The 20,185-nt window shown below is 41.4% G+C and overlaps 4 protein-coding genes across 4 annotated transcripts; 2 read left to right on the forward strand and 2 right to left on the reverse strand.

Annotated features, from left to right (window-relative positions):
* Positions 1-2,340: 2,340 nt before the first annotated feature.
* On the forward strand, positions 2,341-4,871 carry mlnl (motilin-like). The gene is made up of 5 exons (XM_079296962.1): positions 2,341-2,417; positions 2,998-3,128; positions 4,033-4,131; positions 4,331-4,436; positions 4,632-4,871. Exons 2-5 carry the CDS (start codon positions 3,009-3,011, stop codon positions 4,637-4,639), a joined length of 333 nt encoding a protein of 110 aa, XP_079153088.1. The 5' UTR covers positions 2,341-2,417; positions 2,998-3,008; the 3' UTR covers positions 4,640-4,871.
* A 215-nt stretch (positions 4,872-5,086) lies between these two features.
* Positions 5,087-10,369, reverse strand: LOC306775587 (retinol dehydrogenase 12; the record flags this gene model as incomplete). The annotated part of the gene is made up of 6 exons (XM_079266044.1): positions 5,087-5,287; positions 7,400-7,509; positions 8,752-8,940; positions 9,096-9,185; positions 9,648-9,887; positions 10,213-10,369. 6 exons carry the CDS (start codon positions 10,367-10,369, stop codon positions 5,108-5,110), a joined length of 966 nt encoding a protein of 321 aa, XP_079122170.1. The 3' UTR covers positions 5,087-5,107.
* Positions 10,370-13,777: 3,408 nt separating this feature from the next.
* Positions 13,778-16,084, forward strand: aqp7 (aquaporin 7). The gene is made up of 6 exons (XM_079266377.1): positions 13,778-13,992; positions 14,776-14,902; positions 14,996-15,133; positions 15,296-15,414; positions 15,544-15,761; positions 15,900-16,084. Exons 1-6 carry the CDS (start codon positions 13,858-13,860, stop codon positions 16,078-16,080), a joined length of 918 nt encoding a protein of 305 aa, XP_079122503.1. The 5' UTR covers positions 13,778-13,857; the 3' UTR covers positions 16,081-16,084.
* A 1,683-nt stretch (positions 16,085-17,767) lies between these two features.
* tpgs2 (tubulin polyglutamylase complex subunit 2) lies at positions 17,768-20,089 on the reverse strand. The gene is made up of 7 exons (XM_079266378.1): positions 19,960-20,089; positions 19,782-19,861; positions 19,603-19,690; positions 19,248-19,394; positions 18,973-19,086; positions 18,672-18,835; positions 17,768-18,002 (listed from the first exon to the last, which is right to left on the reverse strand). Exons 1-7 carry the CDS (start codon positions 20,033-20,035, stop codon positions 17,784-17,786), a joined length of 888 nt encoding a protein of 295 aa, XP_079122504.1. The 5' UTR covers positions 20,036-20,089; the 3' UTR covers positions 17,768-17,783.
* Between the last annotated feature and the right edge of the window lie 96 nt (positions 20,090-20,185).

Consider the following 20,185-nt stretch of genomic DNA (forward strand, 5'->3'; position numbering starts at 1 on the left):
TATTTATCAACCAACAATACGTTACTGCGTCTCTAAATATTTGCTTTCTTCTGTACCACCCTGTCTGTGGCACTCAAGCCTATTGTATCTCATGATGCTGTACTGATCTTTAAAGGCCAGCACAGCCACACAGGTGTAAATGTTGCATTTGTTGGGGACCATTTTCCGCCACAGTTTACACATTAGGGATCGTGTGGGTATACAAGTGGTGTATGTAGGACTGACTCATAATAAATAATGATAATGAAAGAATATGTCATCCAGTGCAATAGTGTGTCTCATTATTGTGTTCTTTCTTTTCCAGTCCAAAACGCGAAGATATAGTTACTATCATTGCCGATAAAGAAAACAAGCTAATATTCACCATTTTACAGTAGAACCACAGATGTTTTGCCGTTTTCACCATAAAAAATTACTTAAACATTCAATCAATTATCGAAACAGGGCCAGATTAGTTTTCTGTCAATCGGTTATTCAATTATTCGTGCCAGCTCCATTAATGGCACACAGGAGTAAACGATATCAGGCGTTGGCTACACAGACAATACCTTTGTAGTGTAACTCTTTGTTGAGTTTCTTCTTTTTATGGTATTTGTTAATTTATGACACTAAGAAAATAAAGACGTATCGTTGAACGAGGACTTCAATACAAAAAAGTATTCAGTTAGGGTAGTAAGCTGTAAGTGATTCATTTGAATTGATTTAGGCTAACCCAACACACTTGGTTTGAAATAATACACTGACTATAAGGTTAAAGTGCTGGTTGAAGTGAATTCCATGAACATAAGAACACATTATAAAGAGCCTATCGTTAGGTGATGCAAAAATGTAAAGAGAGCTTGTGCGTCATTGTGGTGTTACAAGAAGTGCTACAGAAGAGATACAAAGCTGTGCTTGTGTCATTGAATTGCAATAAAACAGAAACAACGCTGGCAATACTTTTCATTTTCCTCTTCTGCTGAGTATTCTAACAGCAAAGTAAACCCAGCCTGCAATAACATTTCACCATCATGTAGGAAAACAGATAAGTGTTGCATGTAGGAAGAAGCATTAAAGTTCTTTCGGGTCATGAGGTTTCCAAGAAGCGGATGCATTTGGGTCTGTTATAAATTCCTGGCAGGTCGTAAATGTGACATTGTGTTGGTTAAAAGCTTAAAATTTATGACAGACCTCTTTGGACGGATTGCCTCCTGGCTGCTGCACACACACACACACACACACACATACACACACACACACACACACACACACACACACACACACACACACACACACACACACACACACACAGAGGTCCAGTATTAATCCCAATAACCTTTTTCAGTATTTAGCTTGGTGATCCAAATGAAAGTCACAAAAACTGAATTGTGCCCCTCAGTTAGCAGTAGTCTGTTTTACGATGAGTTATGAAGGAGTTCGTTTTATCTTCTTCCTAAATTATTTTGAAGGTCAGATTCGTGCAAATGTGTTTCCTGTCTTGTGTGATACTGTAAGAATGATTAAATGAGACTGACTTATTCTGCAAGATCAGAATATATGCATCCTGTAGCTCACACAAACCTCCCCATAATATGCCACAGGGGGGTGCACAGTACATTTACTCAAAAACTGTACTTAAATACAATTTTGAGGCACTTTACTAGACAATATCCATTTTCTGCTGCTTTATATTTACGTCAGAGAAACATATACTTTTTCCTCCACTTAATTAATTTGATAACTTCAGTTACTTGTTACTTTGCATGCTCAGATTAATAATACAATATATATTCAACAAATAAATTAGGATGTAATAGTATAGATCAAGGAAAAACTTTATTGATCCCCTGGGAAATTCACAAGCTACTGAGCAGATAAACATTATACAAAGAAATGAAAATTAGCTTCACCTTTACCAGCTTTAATGCATCAATAACTATAATCCAATAATATGATATACAATATTCTGAAGCAGGCCATTCTGCATAGTGAGTACTTTTGGTTCTTTAAGTGTGTTTTGATGCTTGCACAAAAAGGATCAACACCTGACTTTAACTTGTAACAGAGTATTTCTACACTCTGGTATTGTTTCTTTTACTTGTATAAAATCAGAGCTCTTCTTCCACCTTTGAGTTTTGCTCATCAATGTGTCATTTTGTCAATTGTGTCAAAGGCCTACATACATAAAGCATGGTGAGCTTCCTGCCCTAATAAAAAGAAGCCAGATTCCTGAGTAGATGTGTGTTTCCAGGAGTAAGGACGGGAGTACTTGAAGGAGCCCGTTGAGGAGCGGATGTGAGGGAGGACAGTAAAAAGCTCAGGGATCAGCAGAGGGCTCGATATAAAGGCTGACTGGACAAGCTGACGCTCAGACCGGTGAAGCTCTGCTCATATTAAAGCACACTCCCTTAAACAACTAACTAAAGCTGACACAGCACGTGAGTAACTTGCGGCTTCTTCTGCCTGTCTCTCCCTCTGCCCCCCCCCCCCCCCCCGCTCTCTTATACTCCTGTCTTTGCTGTCTTCATTCGCTTACATTTGTGTTCAGAGCTATCTTGCTGTTGAAAGTATGGCTGATCCACCCTGGCCTCTTATCTCATTTGTCAGTGGAGCAGGTTGTTGTTACTTTCTCCCCCCCCCTCTCTCTTTCCCTATCTATTATATCTTTTTCAACGTCTCCAGTGTAGAATGACATGGGATCTTCTGTGTCCTTCTTACTCTTCACTCAGTTCCTGTTTCTGACACACACACATACACACGCACACACACACACACACACACACACACACACACACACACACACACACACACACACATTATGTCAAACACTGTATGTTGACCTATTGTGACTGTCGCCTCTCTTTCCCACTGCTAAAAACCCTTCCCTAATTTCTGTAAGTGGCCTGGCCTCAGTGCCACTCACCCCTGAATCACTGACTGTACTGTACGCTTGCATGTTACTGTTCTGAATGTATGCCTATGTACAGCATGTGTATAAGTGTGTGTGCATGTGTCCAGGACTGAGCAGAATGAGCATGCGCAGAGCGGTGATTGGTTGCTTGGTGTTGGCGTGCCTGATGGCGCTGCTGGCTGAGAGGACAGAGGGACACATCACCTTCTTCAGTCCAAAGGAGATGATGCTGATGAAGGTAAGCAGCTGGGGTTGGATGATTGGACAGTGAGCAGAAATAAATCTGAGCAACAATTTAATAGTGATGCCTGATGTCTTTTCAATGCAATCACACATATACTGAATGCTCGTTAGAGCTTTGTGTCACATCATTTTGTCCTGTGGCTTGACTGGATGTGCAACAGTTTGATTGTGTTACGTACATTTGGACACTGTACAGTTTTTAGATCTGAAAACATTTGACAAATACTTTCAAAATCAAATAATCGTGTAATTCTTTCAGGAAAAAATGCCAAACTTTCCTTGTTTCCAGCTCCACAGTTGTGAGGTTTTGCTACTTTTCTTTGTCTTTATTTTCATTAAATTGAACATCTTTTGGGTTTTGGTGTGTTGGTTGGACAAGACAAACTACTTGATGACAACCCCTTTGAGTTCAGAGTTGTAGTAAGCATTACAATTTTACACCAAGTAATGATTTGTAATTGAGAGAATAACTTAAAGATTCTGAAGTAACAATAAAAATATATTGTTATTTGCAGACCTAGTACCACAAAACACATCAAAATTGACATCGGTAGTAATTTCACCATTTTATCCAACAGAAAAGATGTAATGACAAATCCAGACTCACAATTTTCGGGAGTTTTTCTTTGCAGTGTTTTAGTTTTGCAAAGTTTGAATGATAAAGTCACAAAAAAAGGTCAAGTGGAGGTTGCTCTCAGTGCTGAATCAGTATAAGATGCTGATAAACTGTCTGTGGCTCAGGAAGCAAATGAGTATATTGATAAGGGATTATGTCGATAAGTAGTGGCTCTTCATACTTTTGTACAACGAAAGAATGACTGGAGGTAGTAGAAAACCATTCTGTATTGCATTAGTTTACCATGTTTGTGCAAACTTGTCTCTGTGTGTCTGTGCTGCAGGAGAGAGAAGGTCGAAAGGACATGCCTCGATCGGAGGATGGTCAGTTTGAAGAGGTGACAGTCCAACAGCTTCCTCAGCTGGAACATGGTGGAAATCCTGTGAGCACACACACACACACACACACACACACACACACACACACACACACACACACACACACACACACACACACACACACACACACACACACACAACACACACACACACACACACACACACACACAGTCCCAATATCCCTGCTGTTTTCACCAACGACTCATTGAATACAAGCCATTAACACTTCTTTTGTGTCTCCAGGATAAAACAGTGGAGATCGCCGTCCGGCTTTCCCCCAAACAGCTAGATCATGTGACTCCGGTGCTCGAAGAGATCATCCATGAGATCGAGGAGGAACTTCAGAAAGGTACAAATGTTTAAATGGTAGAAGACGTAATGAGACACATTGATTCATTTGAAAAGAAAGCTTCTGATCAACAACATGGCCTTGTTTCTTCTTTTATTATCCAAAGATGATTAGAAGACACATACTGTACTTACAAGTGATAGTGCTATGATTACAAACCTCCTTACTGTTCTCAAACTATCTCTGTCTCTGTAGCCAAATAGCGAGGTTGACGACACCAGGGGATGAACCAACGCTGTACAAATTCTTCAAAAAGCACTGAATGCTCAAATGTTTTATTGTGGGTTGAAGATTAAGTCAATAAAGGGAAGTGATTGTGTCTAATATTAGAACCTCTGTTGTCATTTCTGAAGAAGCATGAGTTGGCCACATGGTGTCAGCATGTCTCAGGAAACTCAATGATTCACATACCTGAATAAAAGTCACATTTCTTTCTATAAAAGAACAAAACATTCACCATTTTCATCAACGAAAATTACTCACAGAACTGAGTTCTTGTTGAGCAAGTGATTAAAGCTTTTCAAATAAGACATTCATTTGTGCATTCAGAAACGTCGCCTGATAATTTTAAAAGACACATTATGTCAGACCTGTTCCCTTAAGAAGTGCAGCAAGAGGGTGGAATTTGACCCCTTTTCTGTTATCAAGCTTCCATTGTCCTGATAGTTGTTTCAGAGCTTAGATGTCAGCCTCTCGCTGATCTCAAAGTCCTTGACTGCCAGGGCAGCGTCTCGAGCTAAAGGGGCGGGGAGGACCAAACGGCAGTCGCTGTCACAATACTTCCCAGTTATTCCCTCCATTTCCTCTGCTACTGCACAGTAGATTGAGCTGGTTGCACCCTCCTCTGAAGACTGAGAGGAAGGAAAGAATCATGAAGAGGAAATGTGAGAGTACAAGCAACACAAGTTACAGATGGATATCTCCGTAGGTGCAAATATGTAAACGGGAAGTTTGTGCAATATCGGCCTTGATGTGTGTCTCGTATAACCAGATGTTGAGCCCCTAAATGTTTGCCCCTAAAGACACAGGATAAGTGATATAGGTCAAGAGTTTGGACTCTGGGAATGGTTGGAAAAGGACCAGCCGTGAAACAGACCTGCCACAAAAACTGGTGATGGATCCCAGATGTAAAAGCGGCGTGAAAGCTATGTGTGTGCAGCCATGGTTACAAGTGACACACTATTATGCGGTTGCCAGTGCATTCCAGGGAACAAAAGTATTTGTATCAACACACACACGTGTGATGTGATAGGTCTGCTGAGGACACCAGTTTTCCTGTGGAATGAGGGATTATCAGCTCTTTTTGCCCTGTACGACATATAACTGATAGAAATAATATCTAAAACAAGTTGCAGTGAATCTGAATTATTGTTCAAAGTAAACATGCCTCCAAAGTATATACAGTAGGTTCATCTTTTAAAAAGACAAAGTCTTAGCTCAGCACTGTATTTTTTGTAGCAAACATGCCAAAGCAGTACTTCCTCAAATGGATGGAAAGCATCACTTTTAGCTCAATCTTTCCTGCATCATTACGCGACACTGAGTGATCATTATATACTGTTTGCACTCAAATCCAGTCAAGTCCAGTTGTTTTAAACAGTATGTTTGAGTGGTAAATCAACGTGTTCATTGCATACGTGCTGGAGTTTGAGTGACACTAACAAAGGGAGGACAGGCTTAGCGAAGAGTCATTCTGTGAGTTTTGGCCTTTCATGGGATTTGTTAGCAATAAGAACAAATAGAATATTAGCTTTATCCTTTAGCTTGTCACAATATCTGTGTCTCCTTAAACTGATTCAATTTCAAATATGATCAAAAAGGGTATTGAGCTCTTCTTACACATTTCATCTGATGTGGATCTTAACACAACAAAAATCTCTGGTATTCCTCGTGCTGACTTTTCTGCCTTCGGTTCATTGGAAGTCTGAGTCAAAGCTAAAGAACAAAGGATTCCATAGAACAATGTGTGTTTGTACCAAGTTCTATATTTAGTTTATATTGTCAGACTTCCACCACTGGTGAAGCATGTGGTAGCACTTCAACTTGTCCGTCTTGGTTTTCTTGCTGTTTTCTGCTGGTCTGCACATTGAGCTTGTGCTCTGGCTAATCATGAAAACAACATATCTTTACAGCCTTTCTCACAATAAAACATTGTGACTCGTCAAACTAGGTAAAGCACAGGTGTTACTAATAGCATTAACGATGGCTCCGCTCTATTTAAGCGTCCAAGTGACAGTGTCAGTCAGCCAGAATGAACAAAAGTGAAATCAAAGCAGCTAAATAGCCATCATTAATTACATTATTTGTTCCGGCGCTTTTCCCGACATGTCAAAATGTCTTCCGTGAAAAAGCCCTATTAGAATCAATTTCAGCCAGCTGTTGCAACATGGCCACATGCATACAGTACATACACACATTCTCATACGCAAACATCCTGACTTGCAATCAGGGTTTGGGCCTAATAATATATATATTGTACATTAGCCCTATATCGGTGGCTGTTTATAATTTCAAGCTCAGGCGTTTCCAAATTAATTCAATTGAAAGTTGGTCAGTTTTAACTGGAACACGACAGGAAGGTCAACTCTCATAACGGGGCCACACGCCTTTGAGAAGTAATCATTAAATTGCTCAGTTGGCCATGGAGTGCTGTAACTCAAGCATCCCCAGTTGAGGGAATAGCAGGTCTTGTTGACCTGAACATAGAGAGCGAATCACGGTCTGCCTGCTGAGAGAGAGCATGCTCAGTGAGACAGGTTCTCTCAGCAGGCAGACCGTGATTGGCTTTCTGATATTGATTCTGCCAAACCAGTCTCTCGCCTGCAGCAAATTAGGTGAGAGTGCATTTAAATACCAGGAGGAGGAGGATACTGATCAACAACCAGTCACATTCAACCTGGAAAGCTGCAAAACATGACAGTGGAGAAATGATGTGGACAGTGACTCGATGTAGGTCTACTCACCTTGAAAAAGAAAAATCCAACCAGGTTGAAAATAATACGAAACATCAATGGATAGTGTCTCAACACTTCCGTCATGACAATACCAGGGTGGACAGAGTTTGCCGTGACACCTATATGCAAGTAAACACACACACACACACATACACACACACACACACACACACACACACACACACACACACACACACACACACACACACACACACACACACACACACACACACACACACACACACACACACAACATCCACAGAAAACATAGAAACAGAGAGGGACAGAAAATGTAAGCAAGGCCAGTCTCAGCAACAAGTCGTTGAATGCAAACTTTCGTCTGTTGATTTTGTTTTCTAATCTTTTCAGAAGAATCAAAAGGGGAAAATTAGCTTCAGCTGCTTCGCTAAAAGCTAGAATGTTTGCGTGCCTTCATCTGGTTCCTTTTTAGTTCAAAAGACAGGAATATATACTTTGTCACGTGTCATTTAAAGTCTTTAAAGTCTGATCAGACAACTCGTGTGTGTTTGACGAAGAGCAGAGGTGGCAAGCACATAATGCGTAAACAAACTTGTTCATTGCAAGAAGTTTCATGTCACAGATCCTGTTTAGTAAGCAGCGGTGCTAAATGATTGGAACTATGAGCATAATGTTGCATGTAGTATATACGATGAACAATGACAACCAAAGGTGCCCAATTAAAGCAAAATAAAAGGCGAAATATAAATTTGTTGTCTTTTACAGGTTTGTCTCATTTACTGATCTACATTTCAGGGTGCAGATCATTTTAAAATGTGCATTTTAATCGACCGTACTGGTACTTTTATTTGGTACAAATTATTTACAGTATTTGTAACATTTCAAGAATTCAAACAACTGCTTTGCTTTTCTGTGTATGTTTTACAAATTATCTATAGATTTCACATCTTCTCAGAATAATTTAGTTGACTTTGAAAACACACTCACTCACTTTGTTTGTTTTTTTGTGCTGAGCGACATGAGCACAATTTGTGTCCATATACACCAAATCTCTCGTTTTTAATTTTCTGACTGTTTCACGAAATGCTGTGAGACTGGGCTGTCCAATCAGGACTTGATCCCTCCTCAGCCGGTCTTCATGAGGTTTCTTCCGCTTTTCCCCAGTTACAGCTTTTCATTTTTTTAAATTTTAAAGCAAGTGTTAAAAGACAGAGGTTGTCGTGTGTTGCACATACTGTAAAGCCCCTTGAGGCATATTTGTGATTTGTGATGTTGGGCTATATAAATAAAACTGACTTAACTTTCTGCAGCACATATTGAACAGAATAGACCATGCAATCGCCATACCAGTGGCTAATATAACAATCTTGATTTTAGCCCACCTGTCCCTTCTAGCCTGCGCGCTAGCTCCTTCGTACAGATGACATTGTGCAGCTTCGTGTGGTTGTAGACAGAATCCATGTGATAAGTGAGGTTCTCGCCATGAAAATGTGAAAAGTCCACTACACCCTTCTTATGGTTGACTGAGGCGAGGGTGACAATACGCGCTGGAGCTGAACTCTTCATCAGGTCTGGGGTGAAGCAGAGACATGCGGAGCGAGGAAAGGAAAACGACACGAGGAGCAGAGAGAGAAACAGAAGACAAAATATTAAGTACGTCATGACAATGACAGTTAATCATCATTTCATACCCACAACATAACAGCTGGATTAAAGAGAGACCTACCCAGCAGCAGGTTGGTGAGGAGAAATGGTCCCAGGTGGTTGGTGGCAAAAGAAGACTCAAACCCATCCTTGGTTATCTGCCTGGGTAAACCTGATAGTAGAATTAAATTAAACAAATAGATTGGATTTAACAAATAAGATTAGATATACAAACACATACTTGTATAGTCAGGAGTACCTCACATTGGCATAATGCATTCTGTAAATATGACAACTAACCTTTAACTTAACCTAACCTGACTTCACCTTATACGTACACAGTTGTTTTTGCCAATTATGAGGACATAGACTTATTCACTCCCACATATTACAACTTTAAAAAGGAAAGTCCACCAACATAACGCTCATGGAGAGAGTTGTACAAACGTCTTCTGTTGCTCTGCTGGGAGCTTTGCCAAGTCTGAGCACATAGTGTTGGGTTTCCATTATCATACTGCATTGTTCCTAGGGTTAACTCTTGTTGATATTCCTGCCCCCCCCCCCCCCGCCCCCCGAAATGCCCAGTGCAGCTTTAAAACTATCATTTCTGCTGCGTGCACATCACATGTATCACCTGATACTCCAGCATTGTTGACGAGGATGTGGAGAGCTTTCTCCTCTGTGAGAATCCCCTTGGCAAATTCCCTGACAGAGTCCAAAGAAGACAGGTCCACCAGACGCAGGTGGATGTCAGAGTTCCCTGTCTTCTCCTTGATTTCTTTAAGTGCTGCTGTCCCCCGGGCTTCGCTTCGACAGGCCAGAATAACACGAGCCCCCCGACGTGCAAAGTCCAAGGCAATGAACTTCCCGATCCCTAGTAAAGTGAAAGAGAGCTAAATATTTGTTTGCAATACTTTACAACAACAAAAAGGTCCATAAAGCAGATAGCAATCAACACACCTTTTGAACCTATAGGCTCTATTTTTAAATACCCGTGTTGATGGAGTATTGTGGTACAAAAGCCTGTGGTTCTTGTAAAAACATATATTTGTTTCCAAGAATGTTTGAAACTTACTAGTTTCAGCTCTTAAAGCATCTTTGATGTATTACATCTCTAAGTGGTATGTGACATTTACCAGTATGGTAAACGTCAGTAGAGATCATGTATCGTGGAATGGAAGAGGCCACATTCAACCAACCTGTATTGGCTCCTGTCACTATTGCGGTCTTCCCCTTCAGGCGCACGGAGCAGGCTTGTGGATCCCAGGGACCTCTGCGCTGTATGCGCACAACGGCCGCCAGCACCGCCGTGAAAACGGCCCAGACAGGGTGCCAAAATATAGACGACCAAACCATTGCACAGTCGGTTGAGCGTCTGCAAACACGAAATGAAAGAGGAGTCTGCACAGCTGGCCAGTTTGCGCCACCTTCTTCTACGCAAAGTAGGTGTGCCTAATGCCGAAAATCCCGACAGCTGTAAACAGTTACAGCATACTGGAACAATCCCATTCGGGCAGAGGGGCTGTGCTTTAGTGGGCATTAACCTAAGTATCATAAAATCATAAAAACAACAAAACATCTGCTTTTAATGTTCTTCACAATTGCCCGTTAACTACGGACGCCACTGACAGCAGAAAACACAGCTCACGGTGACTCACAGGCTTGATTCGACTTTTGGTCAGATATTATTATCATATGTGTGTACAAACAAGACAAAGGAGATAAAGTATGTAAGCTCTGTGAAAGTGTGCAACAGTCAAGATAAGTACATGGAAATATACTTGAAAAATATCCTGTCTGGCTGTACAACGCCCTTAACTTTGACCGTTTCAGCACATTTCACTTTCTCCCGTACAAATAGATTGAACTTTAGAGTCTGATGGCTGTCAATAGTGTTCCTAAATAACGGAAGTGCACATTTTTAGCCACTAGAGGGCATTTTTGGCAATCGTAATTATTCTGTGTGCTGTCGTCATAGGCCGCCGAGTTGTCTGTGGATGGGGGTTCCCTTGCATCCGTGGACCTCTACAGGGGTTTATTGCTTCACCGATGAGCCAGACACCAGTCCAGGGCAACCAGTTATGTGACGAGGATGAGGACGAATTGGAGCTTCTGATGGCCACAGTCTAGATGAGGCCACCAGCGGTGCCATAGCAGAACTTCACAAGCGGTTCCTGACCATCCTCTCGGAGATCCTGAAGGACCTGATAAGGCCCAGATGGACTTCTAAAACATCCGGCTGTATCATGATCCTGCCAGCCCCAAGACATGGAAGGCAGTGATTTTCAACGCACTCGATTGTGAAAGGAACTGAACAGGAATACTTGCAATGATATCTGTATGCATGAATTGTTTGCCTCTGTTTAGATAGATAGGGAGCCTCTCCCTGGATTGAGTAGGGGGGAGGTCTCCAGGGACATTGAGTAAATAACTACATTTGAGTAAATAACTACATTTGAGTAACTAACTACATTTGAATAACTAACTACATTTGAGTAGCTAACTCACAGTGAACTGTGAGTTAGGGGGGAATTGTAAGAAATTTGAGCAAAAAACTGTAGTTAGTAGATATAATAAAAGTGTTTAATAATTCATAATTAATAATTCATAATTAGTCATAATCATAAGGGGTTTGGGAATGCATAATTAAGATAAACATAAAGTGATGTAGGAATAGTAGCTAAAAAACATGAAGCTTCTGCCAAGTTGCAGAAGTTTAACTTTCATACTGAAGGATTATTATAGAAGGGGTTAAAATGTAACTGACAGTCATTGAATGTGTTAGTAGACTCGGGCAGACAGCCGAATACACTCCTGGAAGTTAGCCAATAGGAATCGAGATAAATGGAAGAGGGGGTGTGCCGAACAGGGGTGGGAGGTTTAATTTAAAAGTCTTTTTCCCTCTCTCTGTCATGGCCCCCGGACGACGGACGTGTTTTTCACCGGAGGAGCCGAGTTGAGGTTTTTGCAAATGGGGTTTTATTGTTTTAATATTTCATAGGAGTATGTACTCCAATGTGTAACTGTGATCGTGCTTGCATCAGTGGAATTAAATTCCTTATAACTGTAAATCAGTTTCGGTAACGTTTTTAGCGCCGTGTGTCTGAAAAGCTATCTTTCCACGTGTGCTGGCCTCAACAGATCGGCCACTGTATCTAAATCCGTTTAGAAATGATGTGTCTTTTTGCTATCGGCCACTCTCACTGCCACACCCCCGTATTGCCAATGTGCATGAACACTAACACACACCTTCACGGCCACACACTTGACCTCCATGACAAAGTTCAGCCTCCTGGTGTGAAAACAGTTGCAATATTTTGTTGACTCACTGACCAACTGACCAAGTCAGCTTTAGAACTGCTGGTCGCAGGTAAAAACACACTTAGGGATGTTTCCAGGGGACACTGAAAGTGGATGAATGCGCTACTAGTTTATTAAAGAAGTGTAGCAAATATCTCTCGTCGTGGAATTAGAAGGCTTCACCAGTTTTTATTGTCACCTTGAAACCTCTTATGTTTTAGTGGCACTATTTGAACAGACTTTATGCATCAAGTAACAATGGCAAGCAATTTTCCAAAAGCAGCGATCTCTAAACTCAATTGTTTTTAACATGTTAGCAAATGAAAAGAACAATGGCTCAGATGGGATGAGCATATGTGGACTTGACGGCAAGCTTTTGTAAATTTCCAGTGTGCAGTCCAGATAAGTGTGACTGTTGAATGGAGCTGTACATTTAATCAATACTCTCTGTTGTTGCGATGGCCCCCCCCCCCCCCACTGCCCTGTAATCTCTTGTTATTTAAAGTGAACATATTTGACACAGTATCGGGGCAGTTAACAGAATAAAATAACATGGATAATATGGATAAGAGTGGCATGTTGTCCATGAAACAAACTGACGAAATATACAAATGGCAACATTTTAAATAATCTCTACACAGTGACATAAATCAGTTGACTGATCAATGCAATCTATTTCACACGAGAACATTCTATGAGAGCAAGTTATACATTTACTGATGAAGCATTAAAACTGAAACTTTGAAGTAGTTTCTATTTGTAAAAGCTTTTCCTGACCGATGTGCATTCACAAGATAGAATTGTATACCAATTTATTTTTTCAATTAAAGGGGGCACCTAACATTTCCTCTGATTTAGTAAAGAAAGCTGCAGGTCTGCTGAGACCCTCAGCTCATTTAAATCAAGATTGAAGACTTTTCTGTTTGCTGCTGCCTTTAATTGAACCACATTCAATTAATATATTCATAAATTTCCTGCATTTCTGCATTTTACTACTGTATTTTATTTCTTACACTGTTTTAAAAAAAAATGTTTTAATACAATGAATGTTCTTAATTGTTTTTAAATCTCCTTTTCTTTTGCCTTATGTTTTGATGCTTTTGATGGTTTTATGTGAAGCACTTTGAATTACCTTGTTGTTGAAATGTGCTGTACAAATAAACTTGCCTTGATTTGGCACAGTAGGTACATCTTTAACATTTATCCTCATTGGTATCCTCGAGTAAAGCAAAGCTATGAAGCATGGGTCTGACTGTGGCTCGATTAAGGCTTTGAAGAGAGGAAAAATCCCAATGGGTATGTGTGACAGAGAGAGGGAGACATACACACACTCAACGAGAGTAGAGTAGACAAAAAGAGACATTAGAGGGGGAGGAGGATAGAGGGGGCAAGTAGCCAGAAAGAGACTTGTTTTTGGACTACTCTCTGCCATGGGAGGAGGCACCACTTCGATTATTCAAGGGGGTCAGAACTTGATCTTTATTTTTGCTGAATTATAAAATAAACTCCAAAAGAAACGGGAGTAAAGAAAAGAAGAAGAAGAGATGAAGGACTTGCAGTCAGTCGAACTAGGGGTCTCTCAGCGGAAAAGAGTCGATGTAACTGGACCCAGAGTTTGGATAAAGAATGAACTTGTTCGAGTGGGACTTGCTGAATCCCTTTGCACATATGTCATGATGGTAAGAAGTGCTTGCTATGTATAATAATGTGTGGTTTTAGATCTCTAAAAGTCTCTCATTTTCATCAGTCTGGTGACAATTTCACGTCCTCTCTGTTTTGAGGCATGCTTATCTGTAACAAACATGTGCCATTGATTATTAATGCCATGTTCTTGACCCTGATAAAGTTCACACTCAGAAGCGCATTACAGTCACATGATGGGGGTCGTGGGTGGGGATTGGTTGGTTCAAGTGGGTGAACCAGGAAATCTAGTGTTGCCAGAGTAGGTCAGACAGTGGGCCACATGGAGTGGGTTGCAAAAGTCACATGGTGCGTGTCAGCTGTTACAAAAAACCCTATACTTGGAACCCTGCAGGCTTTACTTGGAATACCCAAACTCACTCTAAATCTAAATACACATAACTTTCGAATGAGGAACCACATGTTTCCTGTTTCCTGAATGAATGTTTTTCAGTGTCAGCTTTTTTCCCCCCACCGGGACCACAGTCAGTTTCACTGAGTTAGAAGTTATATGAAAGAGTTTGGTTCAGTTCAGCTTGTTTTACACTTGCTGTACCAACATTTCTAAACAAAAACATTCGTCCAGTTACATCTTGGCTGCCTCACGGAGACTTCATTGACGCAACTCTTGTGTTCATCATTCTTTTTGTTGCTTTACATATCCTGTTTGCTGGAATGCTTTCCCTAAACTAGCCTTTCCAGAAGTTTCCTTGTGTAGTTTTCTTCTCTTTCAATGTCGCCTGTGACTTTGCCTGTGCACAATTACTTCTCTCTGCGTCCAGGTGTTTGGCCTGGGGTCTGTGGCCCAGGTAGTGACAGGAGGGGGAGCGTTCGGACAGTACCTCAGCATCAATCTGGGTTTCGGACTGGGTGTTGCTATGGGGGTTCATGTCGGAGGGAAGGTCTCAGGTACGACAGCTGACCCTTGTGAACGCTATAGAATCCTTAAAAGCCATCACAAATCCCGATATCAGCCAACCCATATTTCTCATTCTCCATCAGGGGCTCACATGAATGCAGCAGTGTCATTCACCATGTGCACCTTTGGCCGCCTTGGGTGGAAGATGCTGCCTCTGTATGTTTTTGCGCAACTATTTGGGTCATTCCTGGCCGCAGGGACGATCTATGCTGTCTATTATGGTGAGGGCACACGGCATGTTCGGCACTGAACACCTGTCATCTTACTGAATATTATATATTTACTTCTCTTGCCAATGTATGATTTCTGTATTTCTATTCTACATCTGGTGGCAGCCATACATCTAAGAGTATCTGTCTTGTCCAAATTGTTTCCATATGTAGAAGCCATATATGACTATTGTGGAGGAAACCTGACTGTAACAGGAGTGAAGGCCACAGCAGGTATCTTTGCCACCTATCCTGCACCGTACCTCTCCTTGGTGGCTGGATTCATTGATCAGGTAGACACGAAACAGGATTAAAGGATTACAGCTACAAACCACCATCATCTGACACAGCCTGCCTCGACCATTTTCTTTGTTGTTTACGCGCAGCTATCTATGGTGATGTTTGTTTTGTGTGTCTGCCAGGTGTTCGGAACAGCCATGCTGCTGCTCTGCTTGATGGCTTTGTCGGATCAGAAGAACAAACCGGCGGCACCGGGCAGCGAGCCCTTCGCAGTGGGTCTCCTGGTGATGCTCATTGGCATTTCTCTGGGCAGCAACAGTGGCTATGCCATCAACCCCACCAGAGACATCGCACCCAGGGTCTTCACTGCCATAGCAGGCTGGGGGGGTGATGTGTTCAGGTACACAGGAAGGATACACTGGCTTTTGGGGGCAGGATTTGTATTATGTCACAGTGACTAGGGGTGAGACAAGGGCAGAACATCTCTGTTAATTGTTAAATGACCCATGTTCACAGTTATTTGTCTTTATCTCTGCAGGTCTGGAAATGGGTGGTGGTGGGTGCCTCTAGTTGCCCCCCCCATTGGAGGAGTATTGGGGGCAGGGCTCTACAGGGCATTGGTGGAAATGCACCACCCCCCTCTCTCTGAACAGGATGAGGGGCTGGTGGACGAGTTTGAGGAGAGAGCCTCTCTGGAGAAACAAGAAAACATATGCTAATGTATGTGTCTGAGGGCCCCCAAATATGTACGGCCTGTACAGCTATTTGCACATCTGTATGCAGTCGAAACATTCCATGACTATGAAGGTTTACAAAAAAAATAGCCCAAAACAAACTGCTTAGGCGGCTAAATAAGGTTTTGAATTTCTTAAGCAATTTATAAATGAGTCTGTTTCATGTCATGATTTCGATCAACTGCAGTTTTTGTACTTGTCAGTAGCTGCAACACATACATTCGATATTTTCAACCGTGACGCTGACATCTAAGGCGTATTGATCCAATCCATGCCAGTTATACTACATTAAGATCAAACGGTTGAAAATGAAGTGCCATTTTGTATGCAGTCAAAAAGAAAAAACACACTTTGTAGCTTATATTTCATGTTTATATTAGTGAGGTAATAGCAGCTGAAACATCATCAATAACAATCAACAGGAGACCACTTACATCAGCTTGGAAACTACATTGGATGTTAAGAAAAGTAAACCATACATTGCACATAAATAAACATGTATCTTTAGGAAAATCAAAAAGGGACCGGAGGAGTTGGCTCCTTACAGCTTGGAAGGGCAGCAGCACAACCAAAGATAAGACACACATTCATCTTTAAAACAATCCAGTGCACAGGAGCCTAAAGCTATAGAGTGTAAATGTGTCTTGATTAACTTCGTTGGAGCCCCAAGGTACTTGAACCAAAAAGTTAACCCTCGATGTCTATTATTAAGTCTGCTCAGCGGTATACTTTTGGCATCAAGAGCCCTAAATGGATAAAGCTAGCACGTCTGAAAGGCTGGAATATAACCTCCACACATCAGTTCATTGATCTGGAGTCGTCAGAGCAGATGTCATTATACAAATAAAAACAATACACATTTCCATATTTGTGAAGTTAACAGAGGGACTCAGCGAGACAATGCATGAACTCTGAAGTCAGGTAAAGTTTGATAGTGAAGCTCCGAGGCATCTGTCGAATACATGGAGCCGTTTCCACCGACGCTGAGTGCGATCAGAGGATCAATCTGTGATCATTTCATTTTGAGTTTCAAATTGTAGATACAAGTCTTCAGTCCTACGAGCACTTTTACTGCCACAACTGAAACCGACACAATATTATCTTTCTTTCTTACCGTTTCCCTCAGTTTTACAGTCACATAATCATATGAGCTATATTTACCCATTTTAACACATCTGTGAAAATTATATATATGTATATATATATATATAGAGAGATTATTGTTGTATGACACAATACAAATTAAAACGGCAAACTAAGCCTAGTGAAGCTAGTGAAACTGTGTCCTTATTGAGTGTTAGCGAGTCCTCATGGGTTCCGTTGCTACATTTGTTCTGTAGTTACTACGTATGAGGATTATTTAACAGCAGCACGTTATCATACTTTATGAATAGGCTGCTTTTACTTATTTGTACTATTAGGTGTCACCAGTGAACACTGTGTGAAATGAGGCTTTTTGGTGATGCGATTGGATTGAAACACAAAGCCTTGTGTTGGAAGGCGCTGGTTGTTCATCTATTTATACATGCAGCATTCCAAACTTAGTTTTCGACAACATGCTCTCATGGAGCATACTGCTAACACACCAAATCCAGCCAATTGCAGGCCGCTCCTCTGTGCGATGTTTGGTTGTTTGGTTGTATGGACAGTTAAGTTGATTGAAATGTTTTCCTTGGATGGAATCCTTCTCAACGCCTCCCCCCACTGTGTCTTCCTGTGCTCCCTTGGCTCTTTGCGGTGCTCCCTAAGCTGCACTGTGTCGACTGCTTCTTCTTGGGAACCGGTGTCTTGGCTTTGCCTTTGAAGGCCTTCGTAGGATCCAGCCTGTTGAGATGGAAATCTCCAGCAGGATCAGCTACGTTGAGCTCACTGCTGAAAGTCAGTGGCTGGTACAACGATGCCCACTGCTGTAGAGTAAACAGGAGAAGGGAAAATTTACAATGCTGTGTATGGTCATGTAGAGTAAACGTTGACACCAAGTAACCCCTACATTGTCCTTTAGGAAGTGAGTGTTACAGTAGGGTCATTTCAAGGAAACTGCAAAAATCCCACTGCTTCCTTTGCAAAATGTTACACCACTGTAATCTGCATCCCCAGAAACATTTGGAAAACACTGTTTAGAATATATTAAAAAAGACAGGTATGGGTAGAATATATTAAGAAAGACAGGTATGGGTAAGTAGGCACAACACAGTCGGCAATTCGTGAAATTGCAATGAGGCTGAGGTAGGTAAGGACTAAAAGGTTAAACACTTTTATGCTTTTTGTAAGTGTCTTAAAACTTTGAGTGTTGTGTCATCTTGTTTAAGTGTTAAATCAGTCAACATTGTATTATACTGTGAAGGGAACAGAATGAATAAAATCTATTTTATACACCTGCAGTGACTTGTTAATATTAGTACAAAGACATAGATTTGAACTAAACACGGTTTGGTTGATTCTGAAAGACTTAAAAAAAAGGGAAAGACAAAGACAATGTCTTTGTCTTTGCAAAGACATTGTTCTGCAGTAACTGACAGTTTTGATGATGTCATTGAAACTCTTAACACGTGCTCTTCGAGAAAGTGATTAAACACCTTGGCCTGGGGGCTCGGGCCGTATGGGGTGAAGGCATACTGCCACTCAGGCAGACCCAGGTGAGTGATCATCAGGCGGTAGTAGGAGGTGAAGGTTGCCGTCAGTAAATGCCAACACAGCGAGCGGTCAAGGAACCAAATTTCACTCTGCTGGGCTACCACACCTGAAGAATACAAAGACCAACAACTAAATGATGAAATACTCATTTTAACATAGATTACATTAATATGTCTTTTTTTACATCACATTGTTGTTCAGAGAAATCCTAAAAGTTGCAATTTGTGAATACAAACAGAACACCTGGGGTGCAGTTTTTGTAGACTAGACACACTTTGCCATTCCCACCGCAGGAATCCAGCTCGAAGATGCGGCTCCGGGAATCAAAATGGGGTGCAGCGGGAGCATTCGCCGTCCCTGACAGATAGCACGGATGAGTCTTGAATGAATATTGACTTTCCAAAATCAACATTTTCATTCATTAGCCTGCTTTCTGCACAATTGAGCACACAAATGGACTTGATCCATTTCTGACATTGAGTTGATGCCCACATGAGGAACCGACTAGTGAGGTTTACCGCTTTCCGTGTCGTCCTCCTCCTCCTCCCAGTCCAGGTCAGCCAGTGAGGGTGCATTGGGTAGAGAGAACAAGGATACTGGTTGGAGGAGTGGGCACAGCCGAGCCACACTGTTGATCATCATGCTTCCTAGGGGAACACACTCATCTGAAAGAAAGACACACACACACACACACAAACACACACGATGGTATCTCAGATCTGAAAGACCTTTAGAATTGAAAGAATTGCATAAGCCATTTGAATGTTCCTGTATCATGTCATCTAAATAGTAGCCTTTGAATTAAAATAAATTAAGCTTTATGTGAGAGTGATATTATTACAGAGAGAACATAAAACTAATCAGGTCACCTACTGTCTAGTTTAACGCTCCAGGTGAGTGTTAATCCATCTGTTGTCAGATAGAAGTCTCGCAGGTCCTCTGGCAAAATACAAGTGTTTTTCTAAAAGGAAGAAATTAAGCAGAGTTAATTTGAAAACAATGTATAAGCAGAACAAATTGCGATGTCTTTGAAAAAGGTGTCCACATTTCACCTGCTCCCATGACAGCAGGCTCCTCTTCTCTGCAGGCTCCCTCTCTGCAAAACGCACATCGACCACACCAGGCATGTTCTCTGGCACAACAGAGACACATTCATAACATGTATTAACTGCCCAGTAACACATTAATCGGTTTATTAGCTAGTTTTGGAGCACAAAAAGTGATACACACCGAGTATTCGACTAATGCCAAGCGTCAGTCTCTCAGCAACACCTTTGAATGTTAAGCTTTCTTTTGGCTCTTCCATTTGGAAAATTGCATTCACAAATTTGCGCACAGGCTCGTAGCTGTATGGCTTGTATCGTTCACCTATCTCAAAATAACTCAGCTGGCAACATACACAGGAAACGACCTATGACGCTATGACGCTGATTTGACACTTGTTTAAGCCAATAGA

The sequence above is a fragment of the Melanostigma gelatinosum genome (assembly GCF_949748355.1).
Source record: "Melanostigma gelatinosum genome assembly, chromosome: 3".
Taxonomy (NCBI): domain Eukaryota; kingdom Metazoa; phylum Chordata; class Actinopteri; order Perciformes; family Zoarcidae; genus Melanostigma; species Melanostigma gelatinosum.

Excerpts from the sequence above, each read along its gene's own strand:
- tpgs2 (XM_079266378.1), bottom strand. The coding sequence starts at position 20,035 with ATGGAAGAGCCAAAAGAAAGCTTAACATTCAAAGGTGTTGCTGAGAGA. Across the intron at positions 19,862-19,959 it reads TGGCATTAGTCGAATACTCG|AGAACATGCCTGGTGTGGTC; the intron begins GTGTGTATCACT and ends CTGTTGTGCCAG. Across the intron at positions 18,836-18,972 it reads CTACAAAAACTGCACCCCAG|GTGTGGTAGCCCAGCAGAGT; the intron begins GTGTTCTGTTTG and ends TGTATTCTTCAG.
- mlnl (XM_079296962.1), top strand. The coding sequence starts at position 3,009 with ATGAGCATGCGCAGAGCGGTGATTGGTTGCTTGGTGTTGGCGTGCCTG. Across the intron at positions 3,129-4,032 it reads AGGAGATGATGCTGATGAAG|GAGAGAGAAGGTCGAAAGGA; the intron begins GTAAGCAGCTGG and ends TCTGTGCTGCAG. Across the intron at positions 4,132-4,330 it reads TGGAACATGGTGGAAATCCT|GATAAAACAGTGGAGATCGC; the intron begins GTGAGCACACAC and ends TTGTGTCTCCAG.
- aqp7 (XM_079266377.1), top strand. The coding sequence starts at position 13,858 with ATGAAGGACTTGCAGTCAGTCGAACTAGGGGTCTCTCAGCGGAAAAGA. Across the intron at positions 15,134-15,295 it reads GATCTATGCTGTCTATTATG|AAGCCATATATGACTATTGT; the intron begins GTGAGGGCACAC and ends TTCCATATGTAG. Across the intron at positions 15,762-15,899 it reads TGGGGGGGTGATGTGTTCAG|GTCTGGAAATGGGTGGTGGT; the intron begins GTACACAGGAAG and ends TTATCTCTGCAG.